This window comes from Arvicanthis niloticus, chromosome 9, assembly GCF_011762505.2.
Source record: "Arvicanthis niloticus isolate mArvNil1 chromosome 9, mArvNil1.pat.X, whole genome shotgun sequence".
NCBI lineage: Eukaryota > Metazoa > Chordata > Mammalia > Rodentia > Muridae > Arvicanthis > Arvicanthis niloticus.
In genome coordinates, this window is record NC_047666.1 from 5237175 (window position 1) to 5258002 (window position 20828).

At 38.8% G+C, this 20828-nt stretch overlaps 1 protein-coding gene across 2 annotated transcripts in view; it reads left to right on the forward strand.

The window, feature by feature from the left end:
- Positions 1 to 20828, forward strand: part of Ndnf (neuron derived neurotrophic factor) — a 37880-nt gene that overhangs the window by 12837 nt on the left and 4215 nt on the right. The window contains exons 1-3 of one of the 2 annotated variants that reach the window (XM_076939877.1): positions 11118 to 11426; positions 14935 to 15123; positions 20345 to 20469. In XM_076939877.1, the coding sequence (XP_076795992.1) occupies positions 11425 to 11426; positions 14935 to 15123; positions 20345 to 20469 (316 nt within the window). In that variant the 5' untranslated portion in view covers positions 11118 to 11424. Of the gene's footprint in view, positions 1 to 11117; positions 11427 to 14934; positions 15124 to 20344; positions 20470 to 20828 lie in introns of those variants that run through there. The other variant, XM_034512336.2, reaches the window with a different exon arrangement.

Sequence of the window (20828 nt, forward strand, 5' to 3'; positions counted from 1 at the left end):
ACCCATTTTGTTTTCCAGAAAAAAAAAAACATGGAAACAGATTCTTTAAAATGGTTATCATGTGAATATTGGGAAAAGTATGAAAGAAGGCCAGAGTAGTGCAGTATGTCAATAATTTTTGGCATTGGCAGTTTGGATAGGAGAGATGACACATGCTGCAGGTAGATTGGCAGGATTCAATGGTTAACAGAGTATGGATATTATTAATGTTCTTCATCGATAGCTTCAAGGACTGATCCATTATTGTGAGTGAGACACACTCTTCCCTTAACACAACATCTCAGTCCTTCAGCTGTCTAATCAGGACCTCCATAATCAAACACTGGACTTGGAGGCTGAGAGTAGGGCCACACACTCCCTACAGTCATAATGGCACAAGAGTGCTCTGCCAGAAGAAGGAAATTCAAGCTTGACTCTGGAGCCTAGCTAGGCGAGGTCACCACTATGCCATTTTCCACTGCTGTGTGATCAGAATGAATGTGGATCTAAAGCTCACATTGAGCTAAAAGGCTGTAGCAAGCTGCCATCCCTAAGTTTGTCTTGCATGCTAGAAACTTTTGGGATTTTTCTGATAGAAGACAGTCTAGATTGTTTTGGTCCTTGATATTAGCATTTCAGAAACAGACACTATCATTCAGAAAATATTTATTCCATGACAATTTGGGGAAGCAAACTAAAAATAACCGCCTAAGGATGTCAAGATTAATAAAAATAAATTTATACTCATAAACTTGTGTCCTTAAGTCTCATAAAGAGCTCTTTTTTAGGGGCAAAATACATATAAAATGCATATAGTTCCAAGGAGATGGGATAGGACAATAAGAATCAAATTTTGGTTTCTGCAAAAGACTGTGATTCTGCCTTATCTATTTCTTTAGCACCCTCCCCCTGGGGTGGGGGCTTATAATAACGGGAAGCTAACAAACACAAACTGGTTTACTGACACTGTACAGAGAGGACTAGGGTAAGAGACCATACAAGTGAGCAGCACCTCACTGTCATCCTGAGAGACTCCTGGAGCCTATAGAGCTTTGTTCTTGTGTTTGGCTCCAGAAGGTTAGAAGGCATTCTTGTACTGTTGTAATAGCTCTGCCATTTTAAATGACTTCTTTAAGTAGAATGCCCTTGCCAGTATATCTTGATGTTACTACACTGTAGTCTCAGATGCATTTCCTTTTGGTCATTGGGATGAGTTGGGATGTACTTCTGCTTCTAATATGTATGATAACGGACCTTGAAGCCACTGTGTCTACTTTCGATTTGGCTCCAGCACATCACCTCACCTGACCTGAGCCAGGACCTGTTTTCCTGGCCCTGTTACCTACTGTAACAGTTATGAAACCATTTTCCCCAAGACTGAAACATTCCATCATGCAGGAAAGCTCCTTAAGCCAGAAGGTAAGTAACTCAAAATTGCTCCAGGAAGTCCCTAAAACTGAGCAGATTCAGTAGGCTCCTTCCTGCCACAGGAAGCAATAAAGGCTGAGAGTCCCATTCACATGGATGGAAGCTGAGCTGCAAAGAAGATTCTCAGAGAAGCTAAACTATGAAGGAGACTCTGAGACTGACCAGATGCCTGAAAGAAGTAGAAACCATCCAAGCTGCCTGCAATAGGTTGAGACAACCAAGGCACCTAGAAAGGATACTCTAACCTTGCAGGAGCTGCCTGCAAGCTGTGCAGTGTGCTCCAGGCTCCCAATGTTGCTGGGTGTCATTCAAGCTGGGATGGGCTTTGATGATGAAGCTTTCCTTGAGTAATTTCAGCTCCTGTAAGTAACCCCTCACCCATATTCCCATAAGAAACGCCAATAAAACTCATTGGATCACCAAGTTGGATTTTGGTTGTATCTGAACATAGGTCTGTCATGGTTCCCTCTCTGGAAAGTGTTCATGTGTGTGTAGTGTCTCCCTGGGAAAATTGCTGTCACATAATATTCTTCTTTCTTGGCTGGTAGTTTCAGTTAACACAAATATGGACAGATCCCTAAACATAAGGTCTGAGAGACCACCGTGCTGCCGGTATTCCTCAGGGTCTGCTCTGTCCCTCCCAATTCCAACATCCCCAGCTCCACATAGCTTCCTCTTTATTCTAGCCTTTATTAAGACCCCTGCTGAGATGTTCTTCCTCACAGCTGTCCTCTCTAACCTCAGAGCCTGGAAGACCCACCATCCTTATGTTCTCTAGCCCCTTTGGTGGGTCCATTTTCTATTCAGGCCCCATTGTTCTCTGGAATAGGCATATTAAGCCAATGTAATTCTTTACTTGTTCTTTGTCTCTCTCAGCACAGTGTGAGCTTGACAGGTGCAAACACTTCACAAGAATTGCTTATTGCTGTTTCAGGGTTCCTCAGCCAGATCTTAGCAGAGACTCTGTACCCAAGCAGTGCTTGGCCTGCTGCCCATTGAGCACTGTGGTTCCACCATGCTTGCTGTTCTAAAGCAGCTTCTTCTTGTCAGTGGGGCTTGCTTTTAATTACACCACTAGGGGCTGGATTATAAAAGCTTTCTTTGATCAAAGCATTATGGAAGATGTGGCCCATGTGTTTAGCAGACACAGCTGGAGAATCACCAAAGCAATTTTCAAAACCAGGTTTGTCATACAAACAGGAATATCTTTGAAGTTGAATAATTTAAATACCTTCTTTTTTTTGGAGAATAGAATGCTTATGGTCTTTTGAGAAAGTGACACAGATTACCTGAATTTGACAGAAAGTGGGAGAAGATTTAAGGTTGTTATTTATGGATGAGAAGAGTCCATGTGATTCTGTAGACTCTTCTTTCCTGCTATAGTTTTCTATTATTCTAACTGTTATTGTGTTCTCACTCACAAACAAGATAGTATTTTGTGTGTCTCAGTGCAGAGGATCCAGTATTCAGTCATGAAGCCCAGCAATACCAGTATATCTCAGTATAGGGGGATCAGTAGTTATCCCATTAGGCTACTCAGTCAGGTAGAGCTTAGTAAGCACCTGGCTCTACTGCAAAGAATACAAAGGGAGTCCTAATTTCCCACCTGGAACTGTCCACTCTCTCAGTGCGTTGCCATTCCATGACAAAGCCACTTGCTCCTTTCCTGTCTCTGGCCCTGATAGCATTTGATTCTTTCTACACTATATGAGGTAGCCATCTGCTTCCTCAGTGAAAATAGAGGCCTAGAAAGTCCCATGGATCCCTGTCTCATCACACAGCTTGTACTATGTGATTCCTCAAGCTGGAACTGCTTCGTCAAAAAAAAAAAAAAAAGTGCTGCTAAGTACAAGTTAAGTGACTTGGGCAAATGTTGACTTGAAGTTGGGGTCCTAATTTTTTCTAGCTATCTGTTAAGACACAGCTCAGGAAGAGAGCTGGTCTGTTATATGTTTCAAGACAATTTTCTTCAAAACATCTGTGTCCATTTTTCCCATTTTGTCTCCTGCTCCTTTGTAATACACTAAGCTAAGATACAGCTTCAGGATTCTTAGTTCTCTGTGTACTTTTGATAAATTTGATAAATTAGTGCACCCGAAATATTTTGCATCCTTCACTTGAAATATAATTTTATTAGGTACAACTCTGTGTGTGTGCGCTCTCAATCCGTCTCAACAGCCTTTTCTATTTCTAGATCCTATTTTGCATTATGACAATTGAAGTCAAGACTTTTACTTTTTAAGGTCACACATGTCACCACTGCATACTTGAGATTTTCCTCCACTGCATAAAATTCTTGTCACATAAAGAGAGTGTTTTCCTCAAATATTTTATTTGTCATAAGAATTATTTAGGCTGGGCAAGATGGCTTAGTGGGTAAAGGTAATAACGGCCAAAGCTGACCATCCCTGGAAGGACAGTAGAAGAACAGAATTGATCCCTGCAATTTTTCCTCTGACCCCTCCACATGCACACTGTGGCATGCACAAATAAAAGAATAGATGTAGAAAACAGAAAATAATTAGATCTAAAAGTTGCATCTTAGGTAGTAATTCATTATGACATTATATCAGTTCTACCTAATTCAAATTCTTATTTCTTATGTTTCACCCTAGTATATTATTCTTGATTCTTCACCATAATTCTGTCTTCATCTCCTCTGTATTCTCTGTAATCTAGTTTATAAAATATATCCCAAATCTGCTCCATTATTTTTTTATCTTTGCCTCCAATTAACTACACTCTGCCACTGGCAACTGCCAGAGCCTTCCTCTATGTTTTTAAGAGACTAGATTGATTCTTTTATCTCTATAATCACACTCTCTTTAAAATTGGTTACTTATACAATAGAGTTATTGCTTAGACGGAGAGATGGATGACTAAATAGGTAGGTAGGTAAATAGATAAATAGATAGATAGATAGATAGATAGATAGATAGATAGATAGATAGATAGACAGACAGACAGACAGCATGGATTAGCCTGGGTCTTGTTCTGTTTACAGAGCTTTCCATCACATTCAGAATAGAATACAAAGCCTTTGATATGGTTGCAAAGTTCGTGTGACCTGCACTTTGCACCACTTTCTCTTCTCTTCTCTTCTCTTCTCTTCTCTTCTCTTCTCTTCTCTTCTCTTCTCTTCTCTTCTCTTCTCTTCTTCTCTTCTCTTTCTCTCTTCCTCTATGCTCCACCAATGACCTTTTCCTTTTTGAATACCCCAAGCATTTCTTTGTACAGGATACTCTTTCCTTTGACCTTTGCTTCTCTAGCATTCTCTTTCTGTTTAAATTTCAACCTAAATGTCATTTTCCCCATGAAACACCAATTACTCAGCCTGAAGTTGCTGTCATCATGTATTCTTTAATACAGGCCTATTCCAGTTTTCTGCATGGCAATGAATAGCTGCCAACATTTTTTTTTTTTTTGACATTTAAGTTTGTGTATTTTCATTCTGGAATAATGATTTTTTTATTCGATATTTTATTTATTTACATTTCAGATACCATTCCCCTTCCCCATTCCCCCCACCCATTAATCCCCTCTCCCATCCCTCCTCCTATTTTTTTTTTGCCTTTATACTGTTTAAATTACATGCAAATATTAAGGTCAGTTCTAGGTTGAGTAACTAGCAATATGATAGATGCAAATAGTCCAGGAATGAGGAAGACAATAAACCCAGATAATCAAAGAACATACACAACAATAAACAGAGTCCCATGATCACGCCTGTGATCACTATTTCTAAGGGCTTACCAGGATGATCAAAATATCTGAGCCTACTTCCCTGTCCTAGCCCAAAGTCATTTTCATGCCTGAAGTTTACTTCTTTGTTCTAGCTTAAGATTTAGATTTCTGCCTATAATTACTTCTTTGTTCTAGCCTAAGATTTAGATTCCTGCCTAAAATTTCTTTTTTGTTCTAGCCTAGGATTCAGATTTCTGCCTAAAATTACTTCTTTGCTCCAGCCCAATGTCAGATTTCTGCCTGCAGTCCATTTCCTAGTCTTTGGCCTACATCAGATTCCTTCCAAGTAGCCCATTTTCTTGTCCTTGGCCAATGACAGATTCCTGCCAGGCAGCCCCAAAAGCTTTCCACATCTCCCCATTTTATTGCATAAACCAGACTGAGTCTGTCTTAGGTCGTTCTGACAAGAAAGCCTTCCTTCCTTGTCATGGAATATGCATTATCATAAGCAATGCATTTATGTCTTAGGTTGGTAAGGTTTTGTGCAGAATCTTACCCGTTCTTGGCTTGCCAGCCTGTTAAATTAATAACTTTGTCTGGGGTCCATTATCAGTTTCAAGTCATATACTTTGGCTGCCAGCCTGTTGATGTAGTTAGAGACAAGCTTTAACACGATGGGCAGGAATAAAAGTATTCTCAGGACAATAAGAGCTGGCCTGATCAAGTTATATATGCCATTCCTGAGGTTTGACTAAAATGGAAATACTGATCTCAGGCCATACCACCAACATTGTTATCTTGTTTATATTTGTGTGCTATTTATCACTCTGACTACAATATGCACTTTATGTTATGTCCCCCAAATGAGTTTTTGATGTATAGCAAGCATATATTACAAAGACTTTGAATTAAAAATAATGAGTGAATACAATGCTATTGTCTTTGCTAGTAGCTTTTGCATTTGTAGGATATTTTATTATCATTGTTGAGTCCCTACATTACCCAGCTCAGTTTGGAGTACTAAGTTAGCAATTGGCAAGTCACTTATTAGCAACTGGATTTTTAATATTAGCTGTTTGATCGTATGTCAGTTTTGATAACTTCACATCGCAGCTAAAGTAACTATAAAGTCTAATTGAGGATGTGTGTTACTGTCTCTGCTTCTCTGCTGACATGTGCTGGGGCTAATGGCCTCTGTTCCATCTCTGCTTCATCTCTGCAGAGAATGAGGTGTGAAGGAAATTGGCTGCTTGGAAACATTGCACAGGAAGCCACTTTCATTCTGCTGCCAACCAACAGGAAAAAAACAGTTTAACTGTCAAACTTAAGCAAGCAAAGCAATCAAGGATCTTCTCCCTCCCCACAGGCTCTCTTCAGTCTAGGAGTTATTAGCTGTTGCCAAGATGGCAGGATCTCTCCCAGTTATCTCGCATCCAGAGGACATTTTAATAGGAAGAAAGCATCTTCTCTTTTGTGTCAATGTTACTTTTCATTATCCCGTGCATCGCTCTTGGACTTGGCTGTATCTTGTGGTCACTCATCTACTGCAGTTTAAATCTTCTTTCATTTGGTAAATTAAGTCTGGTTTCCAACATCAAAGACTATGGCTATTTATGGTGCATTTATTTTGGCCATTTCTGTTGTTATTGTGCTCTTTTTGACCTTAAGAACAGTGAGAAGACAAGGTCAATTACTTTAAAATAAGTTCTTCTCTTAAGTTTTTCTGACTCTGTACACTTGGTCATTTAAAATTAGAATGCCCTTGACTTTGGCCCTGTCACGAACTGCACACCAGGAGGATATGAGTGGATGGGTGACAGCATGGAAACTTTATTTGAATCTCTGGCAGGTTTTAATTTTACAGTGCTTTTTTATATTAATTCAATTTCCCTTCAGAATGAAAGTTGGCAGTCATTGGGGGAAGTGCTTGAGGATGTTGGAATCACTGGTGTAATGAACTCTAAAGCCCTTCATAATTATAGGACTATGGAATGACAGCAGATTCTGCTAACAGCGGTGTCTCCACAAGGGACAGTCTTTGCAAGGGAGCACCATTCTCACCTGCTGAGACCACACCACAGGACACACCAGGAGCCTCCTACTGTACTTCTTTCTTTTTATATATGGAAATTCCAAAAGACAGTGCATTGATTTCCTTCTTTAATATTCAACCAAAGCTGGAAATATTTTTGGATTTTTTTTTTTAACAAACAATCAACTAACTTCAGTCAACATTTTTCTTCTTTGAAAAAACAGAAAAATCAAACCACTTCTAGGAATTTAAATAATTTTTTCTCATTCATGCCTTGACAGGACTTTTGCATTTAAAAGTTAAGCTCTGATACTAGGGTACCCAGCACAGCCTCCTTGCTCACTGCCAGAAGGCTGGCGCAGAGACAAGGACCAGTCCTTAGACCAACACTGCATTTTCCTCGCAGCTAGATGAATCACTTAAATATATTATCACATGTGCTTGGATGATGTAAATAAAAATAAATGCCCTCAAGTTTAATAATAGAAATTTAAAGGACTAAATATTTGCATGAAAAGAAAATAACAGAAATCTTTGTGGCATACCAGTCCTTAAATTATCCTCACTCAATTATAATCATGCACTTTCTACTCTCTGTAATTAAATATTAAATTTCATTTATTCCAGATGCATCTTCTTCAAGTTATTCAGAATATTCTTCCCTTTGTGGGGCTTGGGGGTTGCTTTAAATTTATTTCAAGTAATACAAAGTAAATCTTGATGTGGGTGTTTTCAAACTGTATTCTTTTTACAGCATGTTTACACCAGGAATTTGATCTTAAGTTTTATAGCTCAGAATGGCTATTACCATCTGATGCTGTTCTTTACAAATATATTCGCGCATGTGCAAAGATATTGCAGACTTTGCTTATGAATGAGGAAGATTGGATGTGTTGACTTTGATTCTAGTAACACCATTGTAGAGAGCTGTTGGTGGCAGTCCTGGTGGTTCTGCAAGGTTGAGGAAATTTTGTGTCTTCATTTACATCATGTCTGTCCTTTAGTCAGAAATTCTTGGTCAGATATATCACAAATCACACCATTTTTATTTACCAGACTTACAGATTACCCTCAACAACAAGCTAACTAATTGTAGGTCTTCTGATTAGTTTGTGGCCAATTTAACCTAGCTGAAATCATCTTGGAGGAAGGGGCTCAAGTGAGACAATACCTCTATCTGATCAACCTATAGGCAAGCATTTGGGAGCATTTTGTTGGTTAATGATTGACTGGTGGAGAGCCCACTATGGAGAGTGCTACCCCAGGGTGGGATGTCCTAGGTTATAGAAGAAAGCAAACTGAGTCATGAGAGACTAGCTAGTAAGGAGCATTCATCTCCTCTATGGCCTTTACTGCAGTTACTGCTTTCTGGTTTCTGTCTTGAGTTCCTCCCCAGACTTCCCTTCATGATGGAGTATGACTTAGAGTTATTAGTCAGAGGAACCCTTTCTTTCACAAGTTGCCTTCGGTGCTGGTGCTAACTACACCACTAGACAGCAAACTAGGACAGTAGTCTACAAATTCTAAAGGCAAGACTTCTAGTCACCTGAAATAGTTTCTACTTAAGATTGCTGTTAAAAATTGTGGTTAAAATCTATAACCTCATCCAGTTGATTTGCTTTCTATCACTGTTTAAACAGGTTAAATAGTAAATAGTGTTCACCCATGCAAGCCAGTGGTTTGCTCAGGGCTGGTATAATGAGTCCACCTTACATAATCGCCAGTGGATTGCATGAACAGGCTGTGTGGAGATGTTCTAGGTGTCTGGCTGCAGGTTTTATGTGGGTTTTGTCTTATCCAGTATACTTTAAGGTTTTGTTTTGCTTACTTATTTCTGGCCACTTAACATTTCTCCAAGTCTGTAGGAAAGAAGGATCCTAGTTTGACTTGATTTTAACTACAGTAAAAGACCCATAGGATAAAAATTCAAAAGTCAGAAAGATAGGTAAGTTGGTAAAAGCTCTTGCTGCCACGCTGGACAATTTGACTGGAATTACCGGGAACCACATGTTAGAAAGAGAAAACTAACTCCCAAACGCTGTCCTCTGGTCTCCACATCATGTAGCAGTACACATGCACTGAGCCATGCCTACTCCTACACATAGACAGCCCCCACATACAAAAATAAATGACTGAATAAATATTAATCAATGAAAACTATAAAAAGATTAAGAATTAAAAATTAATGCTGAATGTCTTAAGCTATGCATCTTCAGTTAACGATTAGTTGGCCTACTTATTAGTTTTTGTAATGAAAGTAGCTCCTATTTTTTCTTTGTCTGTAGCTGGAGAGATGCCTCAGCAGTTAAGAGTGTGCACTGTTCTTTAGGGAGCCTAGCTTAGGATCCCAGAGCTGACATTAGATGACTCACATCTGCCTATAACTGTAGTACTAGGGGATCTGATGGTGAGTCCTAACTGGCCTCTGAGGGTGCCTGTACTTACATACACATGCCCATTACACACACACACACACACACACACACACATACTCCCAACAACTGAAAATAAAGCATCTATTTATTCTTAGTCTTTAAAATTGGTCTTTACTTCATCCTGCGCAATCTGCACTTCTCAGAGTCCAGCAAAGGTGAAGAAAATGAGGTAGATGCGAGTTTGCACTGCAGTTCTAAAGCAAACTGTTGTCACATCGGCCTCCATGTCACATCTCACCACACAGAGATGCCACATTTTATATTGAGCAGACTCTTTCTTTAGAACTACTCTTCATCGATTTTCACTTATACATCAGCTGACTACACTCTAATACATTCCTACATACTTTGACCTGAAGAATATATGCATGTACATACAGTACCCAACTAAAGATAGTTCCTATTATACATTATTCTTGGACCCTCCTCATCTTTGTCAGTAAAGAATGCATGGTAATCATGAGATGATGTTCCAGAAACAACTCATCTCCTCTCCTCAGTTCCTAAGAAAGTGAGAGAGATGTGGATAGTGGACAAGATGGAGATGATGGAGATGGAGATGGAGATGGAGATGGAGATGGAGATGGAGATGGAGATGGAGATGGAGATGGAGATGGAGATGGAGATGGAGATGATGGAGATGAAGGAGATGGAGATGGAGAGAGATGAAGGAGATGGAACAGACATAGAGACAGTGATAGAAATAGAGGTAAAATCGGAGATAGAGAAGAACTAGAGATAGAGACATAGATGGAGTGAAGAAGGTGGAGAGGAGAGTGGGAAGGAGAGAAAAGGAGAAATAAACCTTTTTCTTTGTAACTTTTAACCTGACACATATTGTCCTTCCAAACAATAAAATTATCTCATGTGTCTGTGGCCTGTAATTCCAAAGACTTTGGTACATCCAGACACCAGATTCTTCCTTCTTCAGTCTCCACAGGATTTAAAGGTGGCTGCTATTTAAGAGAGGCTTTCGACAACGTAAGCACTGGCAGAGATTTGTTAGCATCTCTATGGTCCAAGCAACAGAAACTTCTAGTCCAAATCATGTCAGTGACCCTACTTGGTATTTAGAATAGCAGCATGCTGTTTTTCTGGCTTGTTAATAGTCATACAGCCATGTCAACGGACTTTCTTAGTGCAGTGTATGCTCATGCATAGTTGCATATGTATTTGTATTTGCATACATACATGATGTAGATGTGAAACCATCCTGGCAACTTTTTATATCTGATTGAGCTACACACACACTGTGGGAGAAGGATAACAAGATTCTTTGCTACACATGGGCACAGTCCCCACATTATCCACCAGATGGCCATGTAAGAAGTCATTCTGAAAGTGAAATTCTGATAAGTGGGTTTTTGATTATTGTTGCTTGCAGGCTTGTATTGTTTTATTTGGGGGAGGGGATGGATGCTATTTTTGTTTCTGTGAGACAAAAAGTCTCATTGTAGGTAAGGCTAGCCATAAACTGGTTCTGTAGTTGGGGGTGACCTTGCAGTCCTGACCCTCTTACTTCTGTCTCCCGAGAGCTGCGGTTATATGTATATGCCACCTTGCCTGGCCTGATCAGCGTTACTGAATTCAAACTGTAAAGCTGTGGCTGTGAAGAGATAACAGAGAAGCAAAAGAGGTTACGCCATTAGAGGGCACTTTTGTAATTCTAGAACCCTGTTCTTAAATTACAAGACTGACTTATCCAGGCTTCCTCTGAAGAGGAATGCACGTCCAGCTGTTTACCTAAAGTAGCCAGTTCCTCACATGTGACATGAGAGCAGGAAGACTCCTTGGAGGAAGAAAGAGGCCAGAAGGATGGGAGAAGAGAGTGAGGAGGCCTTGAATGATGGGAAAATGTAATAAGACATGTAAGTGAGACCCAGGCGATGAAACCCGTTACTTTGTACAGTTTTTTTTTTTTTAATAAATTGAAATGGCTAATTCTTAGAATGAAAGTTTTAGAGAAAACACATAGGTTAAAGAACTATAAAACTTTAAGACTTCCATTTAAACAATCTCTAAGTCCATTTTTGATTAATGAGTATAAATTACAAATTAAATTCTATTCTTTATGCTTGCATAGTAATGTTTGATTACCTCTGGTGCTTTCTTAAAATGCATTTTGTTAAAAATAAATCCTGTCTATAATCAGATAAAAATTGAACAAATTACTAACGTTCATCAGGGGAAATTTCTGCTACTCAATTATTTTGTGTTAAAATGTTGTATAATCAGTGAGTTGGATGACCTGAGTTAATTCTCTAGAACACAAATGATAGAAACTTCCACACAAAATAAATAAATAAATGTATGCTTAAAATACTGAATGTTGAACTATAGTGTGTGATATAATATAAATTTCTGTGTTTTGATGTTATGTTTATTTTAAACTCTTCTCTGGAAAACCAGTCTGCCACGATCATCATAATTGGCCTGACAATTATGATGGTTGTCAGAAAGCAAAAGCATACCTGATGTAACTATAATAAGAAAATATGACATTTTGATAAATAAAAGAAGAAGCTAGATCTAGATAAAGGTTAAACATCAAATCGCAGATAGAAGAAATAGTACTGCAGTGTTCATGGCAAAGTGGCTGTGTGTTGAAATATTTCAGTAAACACATCCTACGAACTAGAAGAAAAGGCTAAAAGTTCCCAACATAAAGACATAATAAATGTTTAAGAAAATTGAAATGCTAATTATTCTGATTTGATCACTGTACATTACATACATGCATTAAATTGTCATATTGTCTTAAATACATATAATTGTTATATGCCAATTTATTTTCTAATTTTAAAAAGTTAACTCCTTTCTCTTGGTTGGAGTCTATTCAAGCTAATACTCGGTTTGTCATAGTTATGTGGTTATCTAAAGAAGGTGCAAGATTCCTAGGTCAGAGAGACTGAATCCCTCAGAGATACAGCCTCAGCTATGGTACCATTCTCTTCAAGTGGCTTCCTGAACCATGACCTCCACAGACAATAAAAGAGGCAACTAAGTTTAGGGATTCCTCATCCTTGACAATTGGCAGTGATTATTCTCACCTTTGTATCCCAAGGCTTTATCCTCCAAGGATGTTAGGTTGTCAAGCCAAGCATCCTTAATCAAAACAAACAGACAAAAAGCTTTGAAATGCTTCTAAAATATAGAACTTTCTGAGGCCCAACATGACCTCACTCATCAAAAATTCAACATAAAAAAAACTTCATGTATAAAATCATTAATTAATCATACACATTTACCATTTATACATTTTCGTTGTTTCTAATAGTCATGGAATGCTGCTTCTCTCCATCTGGGGCTTTCCTGAATACCCAGTCAGGCTAGTGGGGCTGAGTCACTGAATGAAACTGTACAATTGACAGCTTCATGGGCAGACGGGGAGGCTACTGAGGTGTGCTGCCATGGAATAGCCAAATCCTCAGCATTCCGAAGAGACCTAAACAATTACCTAAAATTCTCCTCTCAGGAGACAAAATTGGGGGACTGTACTACTTCAAGAGGAATGACTAAGTATGTTTTATTTGGTTAAAATAGGCAATCTTCCTAAGCACAAAAGACAGTTTAGGTTCAGCAGCCAATTCTACCTGAAATTGGCTCCCTCTCTGGCAGTGTAAGTGAGCTTCCATTTGTATGACAGCAGTATCTCCTTCATACTGTACAACGATTCTGATTAGTGTTGCAACCCAGTGTAGGCAGAACTTTCATAACGTTTGCTAAATATAGGAAAGAAAACACCAAACAGGGTGTTGCATGTAGTAACTCTTGTCACTGCAGATATTTTGAGCGGGAAAATATATACAAAGCAAACAAAAACATGTAGAAGTTAAAAGAACTATTTGAGCAAAATGACTGTGAAAAATGACTACTCATACCCTCATTATAAAGGCTACTACTTTCAAAAACCATTTTTAGATATCTAAAAATTTTTAAATGTTTATGTGCATGTGTATGTGTATGTATGTGTGTGTGTTTGTGTGTCTGCAAGTGAATGCCACATATGTGTAGGTGTCACAGAAGACCAGAACTATTATATTCCCTTGAACTTTAGTTACAGGCTGTTATGAGTTGCCCTGTGTGAGTGCTGGGAACAGAACTTGGCGCCTCTATAAGAACAGTGAGCACTGCTAACCATTGAGACATCCTTTTTTTTTTTCCCCTCCAAAAACAAAGGACAAAGTTAAAGTCAAATTATGCCAAACTTATAGTAATAGATATTTTAATTTTGTACTAGAATCATCTTCATTTCAAATTACTTCAAACATGTACATTTGAAACATATATATTTTTCACTATGAGACGTACTTAAGTGAAAAAAAAAACATTTTTCTAATACTTGAATTCCTGAGAAATAATTTTTTACAAATTTTTGTAAGAAAAAATATAGAGCAGTTAACCAGAGGAACAAAACCTCACTTTCCATGTCAACATGTGTTCCTGTTGAGACCATCCTACAGAAAACTAAGTCATAAGAAAGACAGTGGCTTGCTGAACATGTGTGGGCAGTGGGGAGAGAGCCCCTCCTACCTACAGGGAGCCAGCAATAAACACCACAACATAACTCAGCTGGAAAGATCCCTCAAGAAATTAAGACCAATGACTTAAAGGTCTGAGTGACTTGTTCTTGAAATCTAAGGCCCGGTTTTTGACATGCAAATTTTTGTGCAAATGTGCTTCTGTTAGTCATAACAATAACACAGCAATAAAACCACTTTGTGACTTTGAACAAATTGTTTTACAGATAGAGCTGAGCATTTATTCAATCTTTTAAAAATTATCCCTAATTTATGAAGCTCTAATGCTTAGTAAAATATTATAAAAAATTCTGAGTCAAATTTTTAGCAAGAATTTTAAAAATGTGTAAAACATTTCTGCTTTTCGGTGGGATCGACCTACGCGTTAGGGTGCGAGAGCTTGTTTAATGTGTCAGTGATCAGGGACTGGGCTGCAGAGCACTGTCTCTGGCCAACCGTGGCAGACATTTTGTAAAACTTGAAAGGCCTGACCCTTGGTGATCCTCCAAACTTCTGGACACTGGACACTGACAGGGCGTCTTCAGTAAGAATCACATTGGCTTCTGTCAACAATGAAGTGCAGACTTTCTTAGGACTCCGAAAGTTAATGCATTAAAAGTCCTTCCATTTTAAAACATTTTGTTTAATGTCTGAGATTCTATTAAATCTATTCTCAACATTATGCACTAGTTTAAATGAAACACAAGAGAATTGCTTCAAATTTGTTTGTGTATATCCAAGACATGTGCTCCATCACTGATTTTGTGTAAACGAAGAATTCTGACTTGTCAGGGAATTTTCTACCAGCCTCAGTATCTGCTTGCAGGACAAATTGAAGCTTGTTTTTGTTGCCCAGGATGGAGCTGCTGTACTGGTGTTTGCTGTGCCTCCTGTTACCACTCACCTCAAGGACCCAGAAGCTGCCCACCCGAGATGAGGAACTTTTTCAGATGCAGATCCGGGATAAGGCAGTTTTTCATGATTCATCTGTGATTCCAGACGGAGCTGAAATCAGCAGTTACCTGTTTAGAGATACACCTAGAAGGTACTGTCCTTGTAGTGCTTGCTGATCAATATCATAAAAGAGGCTGCATAGAAGACAGTAAGCTTTCAAATGGAGTTCTGGAAGTCAACTTATGAACAGCATTGTGTATTTTCTCTCAGTAAGACAGACATAGGGGCCATGCAATTTCTGCTCACTGGGTGAGGCTGGCTGGGTCTTCTTTGTTGTGCTCTCCTTTTAGGTGCAAGAGGCAACACTGGTATTAGAATTTTGAAATAATTGCTTTGTAATTTCTAGGAGAGTAAAGGATTCTAAGACAAGCTCTGTAGGATTAAACTGAAATTACTTCAACAAGGAGATAGGATGAAATTCTGAGAAACTCAAATACTGAAAAACTGACAACGATCATGTTTTCAATTCTATCATAAGCAACTGGGCTTCTGTTCTGTTTTTAAATATGTCTATCTTTGAAAGTTAGACACCTATGTCATATACACCTATATGATATACTTGAAATAATTATATTTGAAGTTATCAAACTGTCATGCTTTAACATGTTTGCCTTTCATTGTTAATCTTTTGAATTAATAAAAAAGATGTCCATTTAACCTGAGATGGGTTGGCATTCCAAAACATAGAATTGTCCCACATCTTGAACCCACTTTCCAAAGACAGAGGTAAGGGATCTTTATATCACATTTTCAACTTCATGGAGGGAGAATGGTATTCTATACCTCTTCTATTTAATGGCCCCATTATTTCTTCCTCTGATCAAGAATGAGCACAGATGACCTGTTTTCAGAGGTGACTTAGGCATTGTTTGAACCCTGTAATAAGTAACTTGTGTGAAGGGACGCAGCAGAGTAAGAACTGGCTTGAAGTATAAATAATTATGTAGCTTTAAATGGTACTTGGAAGAATGAAGACATGAGATGAAATGTTCACATAGTACATGGAGGAGCTGGCTGCCCTGGTCCTTACAGAGGCTCAGTCTGTGAGAATAAGAAAAGATACACAAAGCCATGTATGACTTCAGAGGAATCCTCAGTAGTAACTGAATTGTCACTGTTAGATTTGAATTGCACTGTTAGATTTGTGTCCTTGAAATATTTTAGTGAAAAAGACCAAACCAAAAACATTCTTTATGTGTGTCTTTCATTTCTCAAATACACTTGGGTTCTGCTCTCTTTGTAGTATTATTTAAATACAGCTTACCAATTATATAATAACATCATTTAAATCAAATAAATGGGGTACCACCTGATCTTCTAAAAATTAAATAAATTGTAGCTTCAAGGGTGGTATTAAAAATGACATTTTTTTCAGAATATGTGCTGTAACATCACAAACTGTGAATACATCTTCCTTCCAACTTCTCTCTTCCATTTACTAATTTTTCATTTTTGTCTTTTTTCCAACAAAACATTTTTAAGGCCCTTTGTATCTACACCCGAGTGAACTGTTTGCTTGTCCTAGTTAGGTAGAGTTGCAGTTCTAAGAAGTGATGTAACTTCAGGTTGGGGTAGACAGTGGCATATGCACACAGCCATGTTGATGTTCTACCTCGGATGGTTGTCTAGAGGAGTAGAAAAAGACACCAAATGTACAGGTTGATCTCATGTTTACATATACACTGTAAGGATGGGTGGCTTGTGTCGCTTGTCCCTCCTCATCCGTGCCTCTCACCCATTTACTTCATGTCTGCCAACCTTACTAGGGATTACATGTCTGAACACACAGACCATATCCTATTACTTCTTATTGTACCTCTGTTCTACATGTGTTTTTTTGCATGCTTAATAATGAATGCATCACATATTACTGGTTCTTGCTTTTTCCTAACTTGCAAGCTTTTTGATGGAAGTGTTACCTTAGGGATGTCCTGATGTATGTGCATAAGGATCACCTTGAGCAATGCACACATCCTCCTGTGTGTTAATAGGTACAGTCTGTCATCACATTACTAACACACCATAAGGAAAGAAACTGCTCTTTGAAAGGGAGAGAACAGCAAACAGATCAGCTTGGTTTTTGCTTCTGGCATTGCTATCCTGTGCTGCTCAAAATCTAAGAAACAAACCATAAAATTCCACACACTATTTGATATTGTGTCTCCTTTTCTCTGTAATATGGAAAGGCTCAGCTTAATATCCTCTCTGCTAAAGTATTTTAAAAAGAGGTTCTCTTCGGAAAATAGTCAGAATTAAATGACAAATATTTTGACATGTGTATTGGTGACCGTGGTAAGTGGTATATCAGACTTCACACAGGAAACAGTTAAATTATTCAGCTGTCTTTGTAGACAATTGTCCAGTATTATTTTTAAGACATTGCATGGGTTTAATGTATTCTTCACTCTGTCCTCTCTTGCTCCACATCACCTGACATCTCTAAATTTATCTCTGAAGAGAGAAGAGAAAAACTTCTATTTTTGTTCAGATTCTATGTATTCAAATAGAAACAGATTCTGGATATAATATCCTTGGGCTAAACTAACCAGATTGTTGTTAAGATTTCCGCGTTAGCTCATTGACTTAGTATTCATTCATTTGAAAATGCCCAGCAAGTACTTGCTCTATGCAGAAATCTGTGCTAGCATGCTGAGCACAGGACATATTACTGTGACAGTGAAAATGCGCCCTAAGTGAGCCTGGGAGAATGTGGGATCAAATTATCACACAGACACATGTAGGCACAAATTGCAGTAAATGTGACAAGTGGAGACCACAGGCCCTGAGAGAGAAGTTGCAAACCTCTTCTGGAATGAGTAAGAAAAAACATTTCTGAAGAAGTAGCATCAAAATATGAGGAGAGCATAGAGGGAGTTCTCAAAAAACACATCTCAAAGACCCAGGAGTGGGAAGTGTTTCAGAGGACACAGAAGTCCAGTGTGGTTACAGTTAAAAAAAAAAAAAAAAAAAAAAAAAAAAAAAAACTGAAGAAATGGAGACAAGGGCAGAGCCTGGTGAGGAAGGCAGGACCTCCCTGACCATGAGCACAGTTAAAGAGTGACCCAAAGCTAAAATCTAAAGTTTTGAAGAGGCTCAAAGCTGAAAAAGAAAATCTGTGTGTTTTATGCAAGTACAATGCAAGGTCTGTAGAGGGGCATGACAATGGTTTTCCTCCCTCTAGGGAAACCTTAGCTTAAATATAAGGGCCTCACAACTGCTCCTGTGCAAAGGATGCTTATGAGTTGTGCTTGGGGAGTGGTGTGGAGTACCTGTGAGAGATAATGAGGCTTAGACATAGGAAAGGAACTCTTGACGTCATCAGTGATCTGTTGATTGGGTTTTTCTCTTCCATTGGGAATGAGAAATTCTACATACTTCATTTTCATCCTGTGGTAACAGTTGGAAAAGGGTGGTTCTTGTTCTGGTCACCCAGTGTTTCACCAGCTTTAGAAACTTGGAATAGGGCTTTGACTAGAGATTGCTCCTGTTTCAATGGAAAGATTAGTTGGAAGTAGTAAAATGACTTAACAGTGGAAATCACAATTGGTTAATTAATTCAACAAATTTTTAAAAATTATTTCAGAGTCTGAGTTTATATCAATGAAATAAATGGCTACCCTCTTGTAGCTGTCTGTCTAGTTGAAGGAGATAGAAAATTTTAAAAGGACTAAATGAAATGTAATACGTTAGGTGCCAATAAATACTTTAAAAATAAAATGAAAGGGACACTCATTAGCGAGAAGGAAATAGTTTACATATGGAGTCCAAGTGGATTCACAATGGTGCTGGAGTAGAGGACTGAAGGAACACTTGAGCACATGCAGGCCTCTGTCTTAAGGACCTCTGTTAGGTGAAGGAGGTGCAGAGTACACAGGCAGGAGCTGACATACATGCTCCACAGACAACAGAGCTCAGAGTGAGATAGTGGCAAGTCACATGCCGTTGACGTTGAGCAGGAAGGGACTTGAGAGATACCATCAGTTCTGTGGGTCTTACACTGTAGCACACAGGTCTCCAAAAGTTTTGAGCCAAGGAAAGCACTGTGTTTGAGGTTTACAAAGTCAGGAACCTGATCAGGAAGCTACAGCAAGTTTCAGGCAAGAGGGACTGAAGATTTAGTGCAGCCAGGAGAAAGCACTAGTGTCTGCATGTATTTCACAGGCAAAGTAAAACAAAACAAAAACAAAACACCAAGAGGGACTCTAAAATGTTCATATGGAGTGACCAGAAGTTGACCTACTGAAAGGAGATGGGATGCAGGAATTCAGATCAGATGCTTCAAGTTTGTTGAAGATGGAAAGAGTTCAGGCTGGAGATTTAAACCTGAGAGTTGTTACCATGTGAGAGGTAAATTCGAGTGTCAGAGGTGATATGAGAGCAAGTACGGGTAGAGAAGAGACATTCCTGTGAAGTCCCGGGCTCACTAGAGGGTCTGGATGGAGGAGAAGTGATCAGAGAGAGAAGAGTAGGAGTTGGGAGCTATGGTCAGCCTGGCATGTGTGTTGGTGGTGGGCATATGGAGAAGAATGACTCAAAGGATGCTGAGCTGAAACAGCATACAAGAAAGGAAGCCCACCCATCTCCTTCACCATAGAGCCTATAAGCTAGCCAGTACCTACAGCAGTTTCCCTCATTTACAAGGTTACAGCCTATGAAAGATAATTAAATAGAATTATAAAAGGAATTTAGAGTTAGAATATGACCATTTTTATGTTACTGATATTTTTATTATCCATGAAATATCTTCTGAGGTACCATGAAAAAATGTCTGAGGTAAAAAACAAAGAACGGAATGTTTTGATTTTCTTTTAAATTTTGTTTTAAAATTTTGAACATATTTAATTCAACAGGACATGTTGGTAATAAATAAATAATAAATATATGTGCTATGTTATCTTGGAAACTAAGGGTATTATGGTTTTAGGACTATGTTGGAAACTGAACTTTTGACACATTAGGTGACATGTTAGAGTACCATCAAGGTGACACAAACAATTGTCAAAGCACAGTGCTATAGGGCACATAGGGAATGCTTAGTGACTGTAACTTTTTTCGTGGTGGGGGCCCTTACAGATGGACAAGAGTTCATCTAGAACTTAGAACTGTTGGCCGAGTCTCCTTTTGTTACCTTCACTGTAGTTGTTGATATTAAGTTTGCTGCCTATTTGCATTTGGGCTTTAAACTCATGGACATTTACACTTTTGTTTTCTCTGAAAAGTGTTAAATGAGTAAAACTGAAAACCAAGTGGCTTTCCTGGTAAGTCTTGATTGTTGTTATTAGAATCATCACAGCGTCTGAACTTTCCCATAGGTATTTCTTCATGGTTGAGGAAGATAACACCCCACTGTCAGTCATAGTGACACCTTGTGATGCACCTTTGGAGTGGAAGCTTAGCCTCCAGGAGCTGCCTGAGGAGTCCAGTGCAGATGGATCAGGTAAGCAACAGGATCCACCTAGCCTCAGAGCTCTGAAAGATGGTCGAAAGCCCTCTGAAACACACAGCCTTCTGCAAGTAAGGGAAACAACCCAGTTACACATGTGTACCTGGAGCCTGAATTGGGAAAGGCATGAGAGGATGCTGATCTAAGTAAAGAAAAAGAGGCAAATGGGGATGTGGAGATGAGCAGTTTGGACCACCTCTGTGTCTTCAGGCCTGTCTGCTTACTTGCAGCATCTGAAACACTAGGTGCTTGAGATCAGCCTCAGATGTTCATTCTGGCTTAGTGGTTGTGGGGTTTAAAATCTCTCCATAGTTGGTGTTGAGGTTCAGCCAAGGTGAAGAATGTCTCATCTC